Below are 18,761 nucleotides of genomic sequence, written 5' to 3'. Positions count from 1 at the left end.
CAACATTCCTTCTGGTTTGCTTTTTTTTTTTTTTTTTCAAGTTAGGGGACCTTAGCAATGTCATACTTCATGCAAATAGACTGCAACAGTAAGCAAACATTCTGGGTAGAAATGGCAGCAAACTAGTAACCTTCATGCAATGTCAGTCATGTTCACATCCCAGGCAGGTACAATATGTTATTTACACGTTAGCACATCGCAGCTAGTCAAGACAAGTCAATACCACCAACCTTACTGGCCCCTGAGGAAGTTGGTGAATTAGGGATTGTAGCTAAGATATTCACAACTATTGTAAAGGAGTGAATTGCATTCTATTTTATTATTCTGAGTAGGGAATTCTGTGTGTTTAAACAATCAAAACTCACTGTTTAAGGTTACTAGAGTCTGCACTTCAGAATCTGAATTCAATGGCAGAAAAATAGATGGGCTTGTTAGCAATTACATATTCTCAGTTGGTTTATCAGTTAAAATGATCATAGTTGATTGCCTGTCTTAGCTGCTGATACTTTATAGGGTTTCTGTTAAATATTAAAACTTGAGTCTCAAGCAGATGTCAGCCTAGCCCCAATTTCAATTCTGAATTCATCTACAAAATGAGAGGCTATGAAGGACCTTTAAGGCTAACTGCTTTATAATCATGAACTGAGAATAAACCTGGCTACCCAGAACCACAGTGTGGTAGTTTTACATAGTTATTCCATATGGATTGGTAAATGCACTTTTCACCTCCATTTTAATAAATACTGGTTATTATCTTCATGTATAACCACATATCCAGAGGGCTGCAATGTTTGAATGTATGGACATTTACAAACAACAAACAACACACAGGCCACTTGGCCATGCAAGTAAATCCTTCCCACCAGTAGACATTATGCACAGTAGTGCTGCACATACACAATATGTCTGAATGACAAAATCTATATACTTACAACATGAAAATCAGGTTCAAATAAGAAAAAAAATTGAAAAAAATATCACTCACTACCTAGATCCATGCTTTTGGATTTTCGTGTTTTAACAAACTCCAACTGACTGGCATCTGAAAATTGCTTTGTACGCTTTTCTGACATGCTCTGGCGTCCAAAACCCTCTCGCTGGAAGGCAAGTACTGGATCAACATCTGGACTAAGAGTGCTGTAAGAAGGGAAAAAAATCATGTGAACATTGATCAAGGTCACGCAACCTTTCACTCTTCAGAGAAAAGCATTTATTTAGCACGTGACTTCTACTAAAGATAAAGTGCACAGTTTTAAATAAACCAATGCAATCACTTGGGTACACACATGTTTTACTGCATCAAGCAATTCTAGTTAAATAGTATCAAGAATTTCACCCATGAGCTTTAATGAAAGACATACATATCTGGGGCACTCTACATATACTATCAGAAAGTAAAGCCCAACACAGGAATAATTTGAGGAAGAATAGAACAGTTCCTTTTTTCTTCCTGAGCAACAAATATATTATACAGATAGAAAATTTATCAGACTTTTCTTCATCAGAAAATGTTTTTCGGAAAGCATAAATAGACTCTGTCCTGCCTGAAGCCCACAGAGCTTTAAAGTTCTTTATTTAAAGACTTTGAATTAAAATTTCTTTATTTAAAGACTTTGAATTAAAATTTCTCTCCATATGTGAAACCGTTTGTAAATTTTTCACAGCTTTTCTTCCTTTTAACCTATGACAATATAAAAATATGACAAGCATATATTTTGCAAATTTTTCACAGCTTTTCTTCCTTTTAACCTGGCCATGCAGACAAGCATATTTTTACAAATTGCTTCCCTACAGCACAAGCATTTGCTACAATGGATCCACCACCAAATCACTGAGATGGGTAACTGCATTGAGGTTTGGTTTCTTCTGCAGGTTTTTTTTATGTGACCTAGGCTGAGTGAGTCAGGTCAGCAGTGAGCTTCATTTTCACAGCTTTTCTTCCTTTTAACCTGGCCATGCAGACAAGCATATTTTTACAAATTGCTTCCCTACAGCACAAGCATTTGCTACAATGGATCCACCACCAAATCACTGAGATGGGTAACTGCATTGAGGTTTGGTTTCTTCTGCAGGTTTTTTTTATGTGACCTAGGCTGAGTGAGTCAGGTCAGCAGTGAGCTTCATCAGAAGCATGCCAAAGGTAGATTTATTAATGTTGGTCAAATATTGGCAGAATCAAGAATGCAAGAGTGCAATCAAAATTTGGTGTGCAAGCTACACCCTAGGCTTGCAGTGTGTCCCTATGGCCACAGCACATTTTAAAAATACCCTTTTTCAAAAAAAAAAGCAAGATTGCTTATTGCTAATAAACAGTATGAAAGGAAATTCACACAAACATCTTCTGACTCCTGGAACAGGGGAGAGTATTTAGATTTTTATCTGGTGCAAAATGAAATCAAAAGGATAAAATACTGAAAAATTAATATTTTGCACCATTGTTATCTAACCTATAGGAAAATGATCTCTCAAGATCTCCTCTTTGATTGTTGCTGTACTTCAAGAATAAAAAAGCTAAATATTTTGTCACTGAGGTCTCTAAGTACACCTCTAAATAGATCTCTAAATGCCATTCAAAATACTGTGAACATACATGTTACTGTTTAGCAACATGGTGCAAAAGAACAATTTTCTACTTTAAGGGCTAAGTGTAATATGCATCTCATTCCTAGTGAGAAACAGGCAAATAGTGAATTTCTGCAGAAACCAACTTATACTTTTAAATTCTGTAACATGCACATGTTTCTGTAGGCCATGTACTATGATTTCCAGCAGCATCTTTGATGAAGAAACACCTGGGTATTAGGCATGAGTGTCAAGAGAGGCAAGGAAAAGTGTCCAAAGGCATCAAGTACTAAAAAGGACAAAAATCACTCTCTGCATTACCAGGCAGCTAAGGAGAAACTCACTCTAGTTATAGCAGATTTACAAATAATAAGATATGTGGATGTGACAAGCATATAATACTTCAGTGTGAGCAGGATCAGAGCTTATATGAATAAAGCCAATGTCAAGTGCCTTTTGACTTTAATGTTTCTGGCTCAGGCTCATAGTGTTTTACATTTAATTACTGCAACTATTTCAGAGATGTCTGTGCAATTTAGCAGTGTTTTGAAGCATATGCTTAAAAGCTCTGATGAATCAGAGACCAAACTCAAAAATAACTGTTTAGTCCTTACATTCACTCCTACAAAATAGGGAAAAAATTATCTCCACATGATAGAAAGATAAAACAGACAAGGCCAATATAAATTTCAAGCATTTACAGCAGTGTAATGTAGCTGAGTAAGAACCACCTAAGTCTAAAAACATCCTCCAGAGTGACTCAAACAACTTACAGGGTTTCAACACCTTTCATAATCAGATCATAATTGACTTTCCCAAGGCCACACAGGAGTTTCTGGCTCACTGCTAGTCAGTCATGTCTCTGAAGACCAGAAAAATGTGGTTTTACTAAGTGAAAATTTTGTCCAGCAACATGTGTTAGCACAGCTCACATTTGTTAAAGATAACTGGCTTAATCTTGCCAAACAAAATGTGACACTTTCTACAAAAAGGGTGAATTTCTGCAGCTATTTCATTTGGCTGTATCCTTCTTTTTTTTTCATATGAACTTGCTTTGATCCACCTGTATAAAGCCTCTAATAGAGCTGAATATTATTTCCATGTAAATATAGCACACACATACATATTGAAGTCCTAAGAAAAGACTAAAACTCCAAAGTCAACTATAACTCCAAAAGGACACCAACAGACCCTGAAAGAGCAGTGGGGTGTGGACATGGCATCAGCAGTTGGGAATTTGGGAGATTGGATCCTAGTGTTTCCACTGACACTACCATTAGGGACTTTGCCTCTGGTTCCCTGATCTGGAGCTTATAACACCTTCCTTCCACACACACTTGCAGATTTTTCTGCAAGATTAAAAATCTTGATTAAAATCAAGAGAGGTTGGAATTATTATTCCATGTTTACATAGTATCCTGCACATTAAAGGTGCTACTTAGCACCTTTATCTGCCCTGTGTAGAGTTATCAAATTTCATGCCCTGTTTTACTTCTATTTTTAATGACCCATGAGCATGTTTTAGTAATGAAGGAAGAAGCAGATCACAGGAATTTGAATGCATGCACATTCTCTATAAGTATTCAAAAGTCCCCAGGAAGAGCCACAACTGCAAAAGCCAATGAGCACAGAGAAGGAACTAATGCCCTTAAAAATACCTTATTTTAATATTTTTCAACCACATCAATAAAAGGCAGAAGGTGAATTTAGTGCAAGTCATTAAGCAATGCCAAATGCAATTTACTATATTCTAGCATACTTAACAAATAAGATTTCTGGAATGACAGCTGATCCTTAAAAGAATGTAACCGTCTTCTGACCCTCAATGTTATTAAAATTCCACTTATTAATCCTGTCTTATTGCCCCTTTGTTTTCATAACATTTTCATCAAGGATTAGGGAGATATTGTGAGGCTGGAAAAGCTTACATTTTCTTCTGTGATTCAGAACAGCTGCCATTCTTGTTTGGATAACCCTTCATCCATATTCTTAGTTTTTACCCTTTGTGCCTTCCAGCAAAATCATTCAGTGCACCTTCGTTTTACAAGTCTTCCTTCATCCATTAGCCTCAGGAAATTAATGCAACAATCTAATTCTACTGCTATTTACTTTTTTTACAAATAGAATACATTAGATAGTAAAGTGCTGCACTGATCTCCTCTTTTAAGTGTCATTGTATCTGAAGACCTTTACAGTTTCTCATACAACGTTTAAAGGTTTTTTGAGCACAATCAGTTCCACAATATCTAATCCCTATTTTCTTTACTGTTACTTTCATTGACAAAGAAGTATATGAATAGCAAGACTTGCAGCAGAAGTCAATGCAAAACCATCTGCAGGTTTCAAATGAGCTTTTACTTTCTGTCATATGTTTTTTCTCATATTCAGCTAAAAAATCTCCTTCACCAATACACTATTATGTGCAGATTGAGTACTATCCTATTTAAATGTCTCAGATTCTCAGCTCAAAAAGCTTTTATAAAAGACAAATGGACTTTTCACAGGCCCAAATTACAGGTGTGACTTGTCCATAAGAAGAAATCTAATATTAAAAAAAAAAAAAAGGCACATCAGGATGAAAAAAATTACCTTTTTATACAATCACTAAAACAGTGCTTAAAATACAATTCCTGGACATAAGATGAAATAAACTAATATAAAGAAAAGAAATAGCTGACAGGTACATATCAGCTGGCAGATGCTATTGCTGTTTTATTAAGATATTGCTGACATTCATAACAGGCTCAAGAGACAAGAAAAATAAGAAAATTCATACACTTCACACCATTTGTGGTAATTATCTAGCTTCAGTAAGTGGCAGTGTACAGGGGTGGGCTTTTGTTTTGCCATTACTATAGATGATTACAGGACTTGCAAATTAAATCTTAGATCTGTATTAATTGTACTAACTAAGCAATAAACAGTATTTCTTTGCCAGGAACCTAAGCAAGTCAATAATGGAGCTCAATGCATTTCTTATTAAGACTCTAATATTAAAAGGTATTGAAGTAATCAGAGAGTCAACCTAAGACTCACCAAAATTATTTTTACTATGGATAAAACATATAAAGTTACTTTCTATAGTTTTAAATGTGGAACTATTACTTTCCATACATTTAAATACAGAGCTATTACAGTTCACTGTCTACAAATCACAATGATATGAAAGGTTATTTTTTCACACAGAATGAAGAAATCTTAACTAGTTCTTTTAGTACAAGCATTAGCACTAAAGGCAAAATAAAGAGCTGTCTCGACCTCTAAGGAGATTTTAAAATTACTGTACATTATTAGGAAAAGCAAGAAAGTACACAGAAGCATTGAAAGGCTTTTAGATATATATATATATATGGCAATATAATAAATCTGTACCAACTAACTTCCTGAAACAGGGACAGTTACCAGTTTGAAAACAGTAAAATCTAAATGTGACGAAAAAACTTAATGTTAGCAGTACCCAAAAATGTAACTAAAGGAAAAGAGGCAACCACAGCCATCTGGTTTTGCCTTCCACTAAACCATGCTCTTACCAGTCTGTTGACTCATTAATTGCAGCTTTAGCCCATCCACCAGCATCAACTGTGCCAAACCCAACATCATCGTGGGAACTGGATGATGACTGGTCAGAGAGATGAGGAGGAAGGACCGACAGCCTGTCATCTTCAATAATGACAGTGTCATCCTGGGGCATGTTCACCGTTGGAGACAGCTGATATTTACCTGAACAAAAGGGAGAAAAAACCCCAAAACTAAATAATGGCAGAGAGTGCCTTGAAAAATACATAATCACAGGTGATAAAAGGTCATGTGAAACTGCAGTGCTACTGATAACACTGACTCAAATTGTTCCACTGCTGTTAGGAACTTGGAATCCTTTAATAATACATCCACAAATGGGAGAACTGTGAAATGTGATGAAAATTCATGACTAAAGCTAAACGAATCCTTTAATAATACATCCACAAATGAGAGAACTGTGAAATGTGATGAAAAATCATGACTAAAGCTAAATGATTCCAAATTTTCATTCTCTCCTTTAAAAAAATAATTTGGAGGCACACATGCAAAATTTTGAAAAAATTTACCCAATTCTATTACCACCAAATTCAAGTTTTAACACTGATATTAAAATGTTTAAACTAGAGCCATCACATACATGAAAGGGTCATAATACAGACTCAACTTTAGTCTCTGTTCAGTGGCAGACTTTATTGGGTTCATTTGTGAGAGTACATGTAAAAAGATGATATGATCTTACTGAAACAATTACTAAAATTGTCACATTTCATGAGAAGAAACACAGTAGCTTAATCAACCAACAATCAATCTGACAACAAACTATAAATTATTCTAAAATTATGATGCACTGGAGTAGTATACTGCAAAACTTATATTTCAGTAACATAAACTGATTCTATGGAAACATCAAATATTTCCACACTTTATATTGCCTGTAGATATGGGAAAATTGTGTAGAATTAAGGGAAAATAATCTTTTCCTCTTTTCTGGAAATATTTCAGTTACCAATCACTAACTGTGCAGGAATTATTAAAAAACAAACAAGCAAACAAAACCTTATGTGTTAAGAGCTTGTTAAAATCCTCACTGCACCAGATAATACATTTTGTTCAGCTTTCCAAAGGGGAGAAATCTGGTTCAAGAGAGATCATTAAGTCAGGCTGAAGAAGTGGCTGGAAGAAAGAGGCACTGCACGATGAACATCTCATCACTGTCAAACTGAAATGAATGTATGCAGTTTGCATAACAGCTGATTCTGCCCAGCAATGGCTCCTTTGATGAACAGGTTAATGTTTAGCCTGCTAATGTACTTCTTTCCAAACAAAATGCCTACAAGACTGTTCACTCTGTAGTTAATGTCTCCGAAGAACTGGTTGTGAAATGGTATAACCTTACGGCATTCGGCAGATTGAACTTCCCATTTGAGAGGCTACAGGAATTCAGTAATATTTTTAACTTTTCACTACCCTTCTTTATATCTGACCAGGGTGAAGACCGACATTTTAATAGTTGCTTTGGAATTTAGGAGAAAACCCATCTGACATTCCTATGCTTTTCATTGCAGATGAAGCTAAAAACAGGTGAAAGGCTTTGCCTCCAACAGATGGTTAAACTAACCTCAGCAACAGACTCAGTACATCCTTTGTAGAGAACTCAGCTGAAGTGGACAGAAAATACCCCTGGAGAATTAACCCTGCATGTGTTGTGAGAAACTTTACAAGGAAACATCAAATAAACTTCAAATCCAGTAATCATCAGGATATTTGACTGATTTACAAATCTAAGGCATCGCTTGAGCTGTCTAGAAACCTCCTCAAGACAGTCATTTTCCCTCAGGCTAGAAAATTTAGACTCTGAATACACTTCAAGTCCAGTTTTGCATATATTAATTTTACTTCAGTGAGGTAATCTATAATAACATCAAGTATTTTGGACAGTGTACTAAGCAAGGGAAAACATTCTCCCTTTCAAGTGTGTCTTATCTCAGGACAATGATGCTCAAATTTCTTGGCCAAGTTACCCATCTAAAGAAGCATAGCCTGAGGACCACACCAAACTATGGGGTAAGAAGGATTCCCATCTGTTTCTGCAGAAAAAGAAGCCTCAGAGCTCCAGTACCAAATGGCTGGTCTCTAGGTCTGTGAGAATTTTCATCTTAGAAGGAAAAAATATGCCAAACAGCAACAGTTCAAAACTATTATATATCTATTAGCAGATCAGAAAACAGTTTGGTCTTGAATTAAACCACCAACATAGAGCACTCAAAAAACCCCTGAGCAAACACAGTACATAATATGAACAACAATCTTACTCATGAAGAATTAAAATTGCTCCGTGTCCATTTAAATCCGGAAAATCCCTGAAGTTTGGTTAATATATTTGCTGGAACAATTTGGCTCCCATAGTGACACTGCATTGTCATGGAACTATATCTGGCTTGATCCTTGTGCTTTTGCTATTGCTTTGTCTTTAAAGGAAGGTCTATGAAATTTGTTAAACATTCTCATCATATATTCAAAACACAGTATTACTTTAGGAGTCACTCATGATCATTTGATACTGTGGCATTCAGACCAATTGTACAACAGATGTCTGGGGAACATCTAAGGACAAAAATTTCTCCACTATATCCAGGCCTTGGATTTCAAGAGAGTGCTCAGACCTGTCAAGACTGTTGTAGCAGGGCACCACATTCTGATGAGATTCCTGGTCAGGGAGCTACACTCTGATTGTAAAGGGTTATTTTCATTTCACTGACACACACACTCTACATCTCTAGCCAAATTTCTGTCAGTAGTGCTTCCACCTGATTCCATCCTTTAGATAGCAATTATTTATGTAAAGAACAAAGTATTTCCTGTTGTGTAGGAAATACCAAATTTTACAAAGTTCTGGGGGATCCTTCAGAATGAAAAGCAGATTTAGTGCAAGTGATTGCTATTTTGTGTACCTCCCAATAAATAACTTCTGTTTAGTCACCTTTAGCAACAAACCCCACCATGTTCATAAAAAAAATATCAGCAACTAGAAGAAAGAGATGAAAGAGGACTTTGTACTAAGCTGTTTGTTGAATAAGAATAATTTATATAGAGAGCAGCTATGTATTTGTGTATTGCAAAACTCAGAAGCATAATAGATGATATACAGGAATAGTGCATCAGAGGAAGGGACTTGAATTTTTAATCATAGAGCCAAGCAAACCCGTATTGTTGCTATTCTGAATGTGCTAACAACATGCAACCTGAAAATATTAAAATAAACAAACATAAGGGTTTGTTGCCACCATCTAATTTTTCAAAGAGAAAACCTAACTAGTATAAATAAAAAAACCCACCACATCTAAATCAAAAATATCATTCCCTAAATAGAGAAAGTCCTATCTTTCCTCCATCAGAATTTTTCAGTGACATATTATAAAGTGAAAAAGCATAAGAAAATTCATAATAGCCATAATTATCTAGAAAAGTAGATCAACATGAGAATCGTCAGCAACATTAAAAGATTCATTGTAGCCTTTTTGCTGTAAGCAAACATTATTTTACATAATTTAAATCACCTTCTAAAATTGGTATTTTATTCCCACTCTCACAGCAAGGCTCTGACAACCAGTTCTTGCTGTCAGTTATGGATTGAAAGAGCAAGGAAATTGTCTTAAATACCTTTCCTGAAAATTACATTAGCTGTATTTAAAAGAAACAAAACCCTCTTAAAAGCTTTGTTCCAACTTTAAGCAATGACAGAAAAGAGCAGGCATTTCCCACTTTGAGATACTGCTTGTGAAAAATCTAGCTTATAGAAAGGAAGAAAACTCAAAATCTATAATTTAATCCAAACAGAATAGTAGCAGAAAGACCTACTCCTACACCCATGGAAACAAACTGTAACCTTCTCACTACAAAGTACAGAGAGTACTAAAATTTCACATAGTTAAACCCTTTGAAGGGTAAATAAAAAGACATCAGGTGATTCAGAGAGTCTGTAAGTCTTGGTATCAGGAGAGCACTCAAGGGAACCAGAACTGCATAAAACACTTTTTTTGGCTTGTTTTCATGATCAGGGCTGGCATGGGAAGGGACAGAGCTCCAGCCTTCCTCAGCCAGATTCCTCTTAGGACTAATCCTCACTTTTAGGCCAGTTCTCAAGAGAGCAAAAAAATCTCTGGAAGAGTCATGTAACACCACTTAAACATTCTCAAGAAAATAAAAAAAAGCACTGAGTTTTTTCTCATCCTCTATGCTAAAAAGGACAGTAATTCCACTGCATAACAAATGATCAAGTCTTACAGATGTTAGCTATTATGGAAACAAGCAACTGGACCTATCTGCCCCAACAGGTAATATTGCCTCTCTGTTGATGGTACTGCAAGAAAACATGCATGCAACAACAGACTATGAACACTGCAGTTTTAACTAAGTGGTACTGATGAATTCAGAAAAATTAGTGTATTAGAAGACTGCCTGTTCCCCCAAAAATTGGGTTGAAACATGACAGCTCTGCAATGTTGCTGTGATTGCAGAATGCAACAGCCCAGTCCTGGCAAGCCCAGTTTTCAGTTATTCTTTACTAAATCACATGTACTATGAGGTTCAGGCACAATTTGATTTTCCAAATGCTTCCACTAAAGCATCAATGGATTTAAGTCACAACCAACCAATTTTTTACATAGTTCCTGGCTCCTGAAAACAATACAGAAAAACAATGACTCAGAGGAAATCAAAACATTAACTTCAGGTTATAAAAAACTTAGAAAATGCAGGATGGATTTCTTTTTCCATATGTTTACACTCCAGAGGTAATCTAAAACATTAGATATTAATAATTTCAGGAAGATTTTTATCTTTTGTTGAAACTTCAAATTATTTTATCACTCCTTAAATTTGTCAATAAATAAATAGTTGGGGTTTTTAATTGTTCTCTTTAAGAGTGTATGACTTGGGGTGACAGGGTTTCATGCTTCCTTGATTTTCATCTGAGCTGAACCAAATGAAATGCAATAGAACAGAATATGATTTGTTTCTAATTACTGTTGCCCAAATGCACAAAAAAAAAGTACAAAAGACTTCATGGAAGAAATGCCCTAAATAGCAAACTTGTGGATTTTCATAGAGTCTAACAACACTGTTATTCTGTTACTACAAAGAAAATACAACCCCCAAAATACAAAAATTTAAAAAAAAAAATAAAACAGAAAAAACCCACACCCCAAAAAAGGGTGAAAAATATACATGAACTGTTGACTGGAAAAATCCTCATGGGTGGACTTCATTTTTCTAAGACTGAAAAATCAATCTAAAGCAATTAAAAAAATAAGTTCAGCCTGGCTTCATAACAAGTTTAAAGCAGCATCTTCCAACATATTCCCTGTACACTAAAAAAAATCCCAGATTTAATGGCCACATCTTCTGTTTAAAACCTGCAACTCAGGCAAGCAATTGTCACGTCTTCTGTCAGGTGCTATTTTCATCAAGCTGCTTTTTGTGTTTAAATTTGAAAATCCTTTCAAACTAATCCCATCCCAGTCAGTAAGTCCAACCACTTCTGTGGCAAGACAAGTCTTTATTACCTAGCTCTGTACATCAGAAGTTGAATTGCTGCAACCACTAATAACCTCATTATCCACTGGGACCACACAGATGGTATGGTACAGAATCTACGCAAGGGATGCTTAAAATTACTGATGATGTTTTCAAATTCAAACAATTTTGCCAAGCAAAAATTCAAACAAATTAATGAAATGCCCTAATAAGCGTAAATGGATGTAAGTTTGCCTTATTTATCTTTGTATCTTAGTAGGACTGAAACAGAGGAGAAGAAATGATGAAAAAAATCATAAATTCCCATGAATCACTGACTTGGATGAGTCTGAAAACTCAATATGGAGCCTAGGCCAGCCAATAATTTATTGTCTCGGATCAGACGTTTAAAGAAACATGTTAAATGCTACTGTTATTTGTTCTGTCACCTGCCACAGGATACAAAATTCACTTTAGAATTCCATTTGACTTTTTTTTCCTCACATGAACCATCCAGCAGGCTTGCGTGCAATATTCCATTTGACTTTTTTTTCCTCACATTGACTATCCAGCAGGCTTGCGTGCAACAATTTTAAGGCACATTTTACGTCGGTCAGTGCAACCTCCATGTTTCTTGATTCCCACATAATACATTAATTGTCCTTCGATGAATCAGAGAAAGGAATAAAAACATGCCCCGTTTAGCAGAGCTGCTTTGACTCACCCATTATCCTACTCAGTGCCACGTTCTTTGTGGGTGACTCGCTGAGCCCCTCGATTCCACCGTAGAGCGAATGGGAAATCCTTCGCTCCCGATCCTCCAGCAGAGTCTCTATGGGCAGCTCTGGCCCGCAGGGGCTCCCAGGTGATTCCAGCTGCACAGAGAGGGGAAAATTAGTGCCTGGGGTCCACTTAACAGCACGGGGGAACTGTAACAAATTGCCTAAGGCCTAGACCTGTCTGAGCACCAAATGAGCTAGAACTTCTCACCCTGGACAAAGATAATTTGCAATGACAGCTCTGCGTAATGACCAACTTTCTAACCCCTTTGCCTTGCACCCCCCACGGTGCCCTGTCAAATTTCAAATCCTTCAGCAGAAAATTGATGAAAAAAAAACCCATTGCATTTTGGTGACTCTTTGTTGGATAATTTCTTAAGCAGACAGTTTGGGTTGTTTTCAATACCACTGGGCTGACAGCTGGGCCATCTTCCACACACCAATAGCCAGACACAACAAGGCCCCTGTCAGAAGCATAGAGCAGGAACAACATTTGGAATTGGGCTGCTGGTGCCAAAGTGGTGCAACTTGTTTTCAAATGCAATCATCATGTCAACCCCCAGGAAACCCCAGCACACATATTAGTAACCTATACACAAACACTCAAAAGTTTTGTAATGAGGAGGGAAAGAAAAAAAAGGCAAGAAGTTGTCATACTTCATCGATAACTTTTTTTTCCTACTCAAGTTCTTTGCTCTGCCTTTACTGGCTGCAGAGTAAAGAGACCTTACATGTTTCATTCATCCTGGATGCTTCCCTGAAACCTGCAGCATCCAGGCAGAGACACAAAAAAAAGAACTAGCAAGACATGAAGTGCTCTCTGCCACAGCCCTCAAACCCCCAGGGCTGTCAGGTCCCTGCCCACCACAAGTACAGCCAGACTCCCCAAGGCATCACAAGACAGATGAAGTATGTGGTGGAAGAAGCAATGGGAGATGGTCTGCTTTGCCACATGCATAGGGGAGAACAGAGAGTGCATGTACTCCTCCCCACAACAACTGCTCTCCTGCAGAAGACATCGCTGAGTGACTTCCCAGCTCAACCTTTGCTTGCAGAAGCTCATCATCCCTTGTTTTCCTACATATGCCTTTCAGATTTTTCAAAAAGAGAGGGAAAAGTCAAGTTTTCTTTAGTAAGTCCCAGAGAAGCAGAGCTTGTGAAAGGCAAAGAAAACAACTTGATATCATCTAGCTCAGTTTAGCCACCCCACCAGCCATGGGCAGCTCTGCTGTCAACGCAGCCCCTGGGAACGAGGAGAATGAGCATCACACTCAGATCAGTGTGGATGTCCAATTTCTCCCTGCACAGACAAGAGACTCCCCACACCATGACCCAGTCATCACATCATGCAGCCTTCCTGCCCCTAAAGCTCTCAGTTCACCTGGGCTCTAGCTCCCTGTTTGGTAATTGCTGACACTATTAAACTGCTTCACCTAAATATCATTAACTGAGTACAGCACTATTAAAAAAAAAGAACAAATACTTAAAAAAAAACGTGTTTTGCAGAAGAGTAATATGAATTCACGTATCAAAGCATTAGCTCTTCTCACCAACACACCTCTTCATATTGAAGCATATGCTTACATCTCAAAAACAATGTCCTGCCACAAATCCCACAGCATTTATTTCATATGTATTGCAAGACAGTGGGAACCACATACTGCAAGATACTGAGTGTGCTGCAAACTACTTGAAGCCACTGGGAATGCTTATTTCAAGTACCAGTCTCCAAACGAGCATGAGAGGAGTAGGTAGTTTCAGGAATTACAATAACAAGCAACATGCTTGTTGGTTGGTTTTTTTTTTCTTGGAACAGCTGCCCATTATTAATCACTCTACTCGCATTCCCCAGATGACTAAGAAATGTATGCTAAGAAAGACTTTAAAAAATCTGCTTCAAGGGCTACAAAGCACTTGGCTTTGAAGGCAGCCTGATGACCTAACAACTCCTGACATCGGGGCCCTGGCACGATGCCTGGCAACATGGAGGGGTGGAGGTTTGGAAATGCCGCGCTACAGTTGAGGAGACCACGATCGGGAGGTCGTAGACTCTGTAAAAATTATTATTTCTGTTCAAAGCCATCATCTGTTTAATATAAATGAGATATTTAATGAAGTTCCAAATTGTAGACTTATCTCTCCCAGCTTGATAAGCACGGGGGAGCTTTACTGCATCGGAGGGTCAACACAATTACAATTGGAGGCACGTCAAGCTGCAGGAGAATAATAAACTTGCAGTGCAAGTGAATTAGACTCAATAAGGTTTAAATTGTGAAATGAGGATTTGTTTTATTAGTTTTTTTAAATTGCAGATTACAAGTGACAACTTTACCGAAAAGTAAATTAAACAATAGTTGTAGCCTCTGTTCAAAAGGAATCTAAGGCAAATTTGAGAAGAAATGTTAAATTCTGAAACACTCTAAGAAACAAGGGTATAGCAACATTAGACTGCTTGAGAGCTTAAACTTGCATGATAAAGGCATTAAGTCATGAACTAACCTGTATTTCACTGCCTTTAAATAAGGTGTGAAAATATCAAGGTGGTTTGAGATTTATTCTCCTAGTGCTATATTGATGACTTTATGTAACAAGTGTCCAGCTTTTAGTGAGCCATATTGCACAGTCCTTCTTTATGTGACAACCCATCAACTTTCAAACCCATTTGCAGAAAGATCTCAAGAGAGTTGCAGAAAGATACTGACAAGAAGATCACTCTGAATCAGAGAAATACATAGAAATTCACTCCTAATAATATAGTAAAGTACAGTGTAAATAAAAGAAATAGCAGGAGCATTGCATTCAGATGGCCATGTTTCCTAAAGTGGATCAGGTATTTTATAATTTCCATGAGAAAAACTTTTTCCATTTCTAATTAGCATCTCAAAAGATGGATTTAAATAAAGGCATAACCAGCCAACTACACAAACATTTTGCAAAAGATACAATGCCTTTCATAAAATAGCAAAACTTAGACAACTGGCTTTCACAAAAAAAGCCAAACCAAAACAAAACCAAATGTCTTTCCTTACACTGGTAAAGCTTGTGCAAGAAAAAATACACAGAATTTGGAAACTGTGTTGTGGGCAAGACAAAGAGACCAACAGTCCAAAGCAAGATTGCAGTTCAAATATTTCCTGAGGCACTTCTAATACAGAGATTGAATTACAAATTCTAGTTCCTTCTCTTAGCCAGTATCAGTGTTATCTGGTATAATTTATTTTGATTAACTGATCAATGAGTAGGTAATAAAAACAAAGTTATTTGAATTCCTGACCTTCATTAAGGGTCTGGCAAATAAAGAAATCCAGGCAGGTACAAGCCCCTATTCTATCAATAGCTGTCCCTAGCTAGAGCAGTCCTTGGTGTGAGAGTTCAGAGTCATGGACTAATTGAGGTTGAACGAAACCACTGGAGATTATCTAGCCTAACCTCTTGTGCAAATTAAGGTCAACAAGAGCAGGTTGTCCAGTTGGGTTTTGAATACCTCCAAGGAAAGAGACTCCACAACTCTGCAGGGCAAGTTTTGCCAGTGGTGGACCTCCAAGAAGAAAATTTGTTTTCTCATGCATAAAGAAATTTCTTGTATTTCAGTTTGTGCCTTGTTGCTTCTTGTCCTGGCACTGGGCAGCCCTGAGAAGAGTCTGGATCAGTCTTATTTATTACTTCTATCATATATTTATAAACACTGACTCGTAAGATCCCCCTGATCCTCTCCAGATCTCCTCTCTAGACTGAAAAGAGTTCCCTCCTCTGGCTGCTAGCACTGATCTATAATAAATTATCATATTAGTAGAAATAAAATAAAACCTCCCATGCTACGGATTGCCTGTAGCTCCTTTTCTCTCTCTCTTAAAATAAAAATAGAAACAAGATTTTAAATTTTTTTTAAAACAAAAAAAGGTCTCTACCCTGGTCCTTTGTCATTCAGATAAGAAACAGCTGTTTGCTACAGCACTGTCTGTACTAACTAGCCCAGCTGCTGCTTATCTAGATGATAAAAGGACAAAATAATGTGGTCCTTTTTACTTAAACACCACCATCCATCCTATCTGAAGTTATGTACATAAATATGAAAAAGGTTTATGCACAAGAAGACTGCCAAAATATTCAAAGCATAAACAAACTTTTTTTTGAAAAAGAAACAAGAATCAGATTCCCTTTTTCCTTCAGAAAGTAAATATCCAAATATAGGCATGGAAGCATTATGGATTTTAAAGAAGCCAATATACAAATATGCTATATATTACACTGCATCCAGGGTACTGAAGCTCTTTCACACAGAATTATTCTCCAGGCTTTCTTTTTTTCCTTTCTTATTGGTGTTAAGATGCCCCAAAATACTTCAGCTTCCTTTTTCAACAGAGATACTTTTAAAATACTACTACCAATATTAAATATAGCTTTCTTCATTACCACCCAGGCACCAAGGGACAAGTCTTTAATAGGGAAGCTTAATGATTTCTGTGCATCAGTCTTTACTGCTCGAGGGATTGACTTTGCCAGATGCTAAAATGGAGGTAAATAGACAGTAAAATGGTCAGGTTGGACTTGCATGCACAATCCTAGCCTAGTATATGTAAATTTAGTACAGTGTTTATAAGACACACTGCATTCTTGTTCTGATGATGTTCAAATGCAAGTAGAAGACAAAAAAATGCTTTCACAGAAAGGTGGGATGAAACCCTCACAGCTTTGCAAAATGTAGTTAGATGGTAGGTTATGGGGAGCCACCTGGGCCAAGATGGAATTTGTAAGTTGATACAAGGATAAAAAACAGATAAAGGAGGGAAAAGAAGTCAAAATAAATGGGTACAGACAGAACAGAAGACACAAAATACTACAAAACAGAAATCCATGTACATACGTTCCTAACAAATAAGGAAGGGATAAATCCTTCAGGAAGATGCTCAGACTAAAAGTAAAATGTTCACCAAGGACATCAGACATAAGAGGGCACACTGGGAATGGGATGGACCCCTTGATGGCAAAAGTTAGAGTGGCACCAAGGGACAAGTCTTTAGTAGGGAAGCTCAGTGATTTCTGTGCCTCAGTCTTTACTGTGTAAGATTTACTGCTGAGATTTCCACGCCTGACCTCATTCTTTGTAGCAAATAAGGAGAGGAGTGAGATCAGCCAGAAGAAAATACATAGGAGCATTAGATCAAATGGGTAGTTGAGAAGTTTACATGTCACCCAGTTGGATGGCATTCTTCCAAAAGCCCTGAAGAAACTCAAAACATTAAAGAAATTAAGTTTTCATGGGATTGGACTATTCATTTCCTGGGTTGAAATCTGGCTAAAGGATTGGACACACTAACCTTCAGGGTGGAGAAGAGTTGTAGGTTCCCCCAGGAATCAGAACAGGGAACAGCTTAAGCTGATAAACACCTTTATCAATGACTTGGGGATAGGAGTGAACAGTGAAATCACTATATTGGGATAACATGCTAAAGACTTTTTGATAGCTAAACTAGCTCCTAAAGGTCATCACAAGGCTAATCTAGTGAGAGAGAAAAAAACAAACCTGTCATAAATTTCAAAGTAGGTAACTAGGTAATGCATGCAGGGAAAATGATGCTGAATATTTCATACTTCCACACATACTGTGGAAAGAAAAGAGATGCTTGCTTCTTTCTTTTATAGTGAAACCACTCATTTGCAAAATCTCTCTCACTGATCTGTCTACCAGTCAATTTATTTAAACAGTTGATGAGGTCCTTATATGGTTTGGAATCATGACTCTTTCTCTGTTTCATTATTTGCTTGTTTTCAACTGGAGCAGAAGATGAACAGGCATGCAAAGAGAAATTTGGGGATCTGCAAATCATTTGCAAAGCCTTAATTTCAGGCAGGTTTGGCAAGATATTTACTCTGTCACAAAAAAAAAAAAAAATTAGAGATAGACAAGAAAAACCCTTGAAATTTCTCATTTTGAGGAAAATGGTGATACTGTCTCTCTTAATGGCAGACAAGTGCTACCTGCATGTGACATGAACAGAGTGCAAACAAGCAATCTGTGCCTCTAAGCTGTTCAGGCTGCAGGACTGCAAAGTGCAGGATTCCAAAAGTAACAATTACCTTTCTTTTCTTGAATCAGCTCACAGAACCACCAGCTGCACAGATCTGCCTGACAGTCGTGCCTGAGTGCTGTGTATGCATTCTGGCCATACAGCTGGCAGCTGTTTGCCCATACAGGCTAATCAGAATAATATCACTAATTAATAGAACACGGCACAAGGACCTCCAGTGTTTCGCCTTAAATCTCAGCAATTTCAAAAATGTCAGCCCTGAGTTAAAGATCTAAAAAGCTGATAGCCACCTCTTCTGAAAACTGAGGTGTTACATACTGGCTGTCTATGAATATCAAGTCAATATTATAGTTACTCT

At 37.2% G+C, this 18,761-nt stretch overlaps 1 protein-coding gene across 1 annotated transcript in view; it reads right to left on the bottom strand.

Annotated features, from left to right (window-relative positions):
* The window catches only part of PARD3 (par-3 family cell polarity regulator), a gene marked incomplete at its 5' end in the record, with an annotated part of 68,987 nt that overhangs the window by 14,032 nt on the left and 36,194 nt on the right, over positions 1 to 18,761 (bottom strand). Inside the window, 3 exons of the mRNA XM_009076072.1 lie at positions 989 to 1,137; positions 6,093 to 6,282; positions 12,320 to 12,470. Of these exons, the coding sequence (XP_009074320.1) occupies positions 989 to 1,137; positions 6,093 to 6,282; positions 12,320 to 12,470 (490 nt within the window). The remainder of the gene's footprint in view (positions 1 to 988; positions 1,138 to 6,092; positions 6,283 to 12,319; positions 12,471 to 18,761) is intronic.

This window comes from Acanthisitta chloris, unplaced genomic scaffold, assembly GCF_000695815.1.
Source record: "Acanthisitta chloris isolate BGI_N310 unplaced genomic scaffold, ASM69581v1 scaffold7720, whole genome shotgun sequence".
NCBI lineage: Eukaryota > Metazoa > Chordata > Aves > Passeriformes > Acanthisittidae > Acanthisitta > Acanthisitta chloris.
The sequence above is the reverse complement of the archived record's forward strand: the minus strand, read 5'-3'. Positions and strand labels throughout refer to the sequence as shown.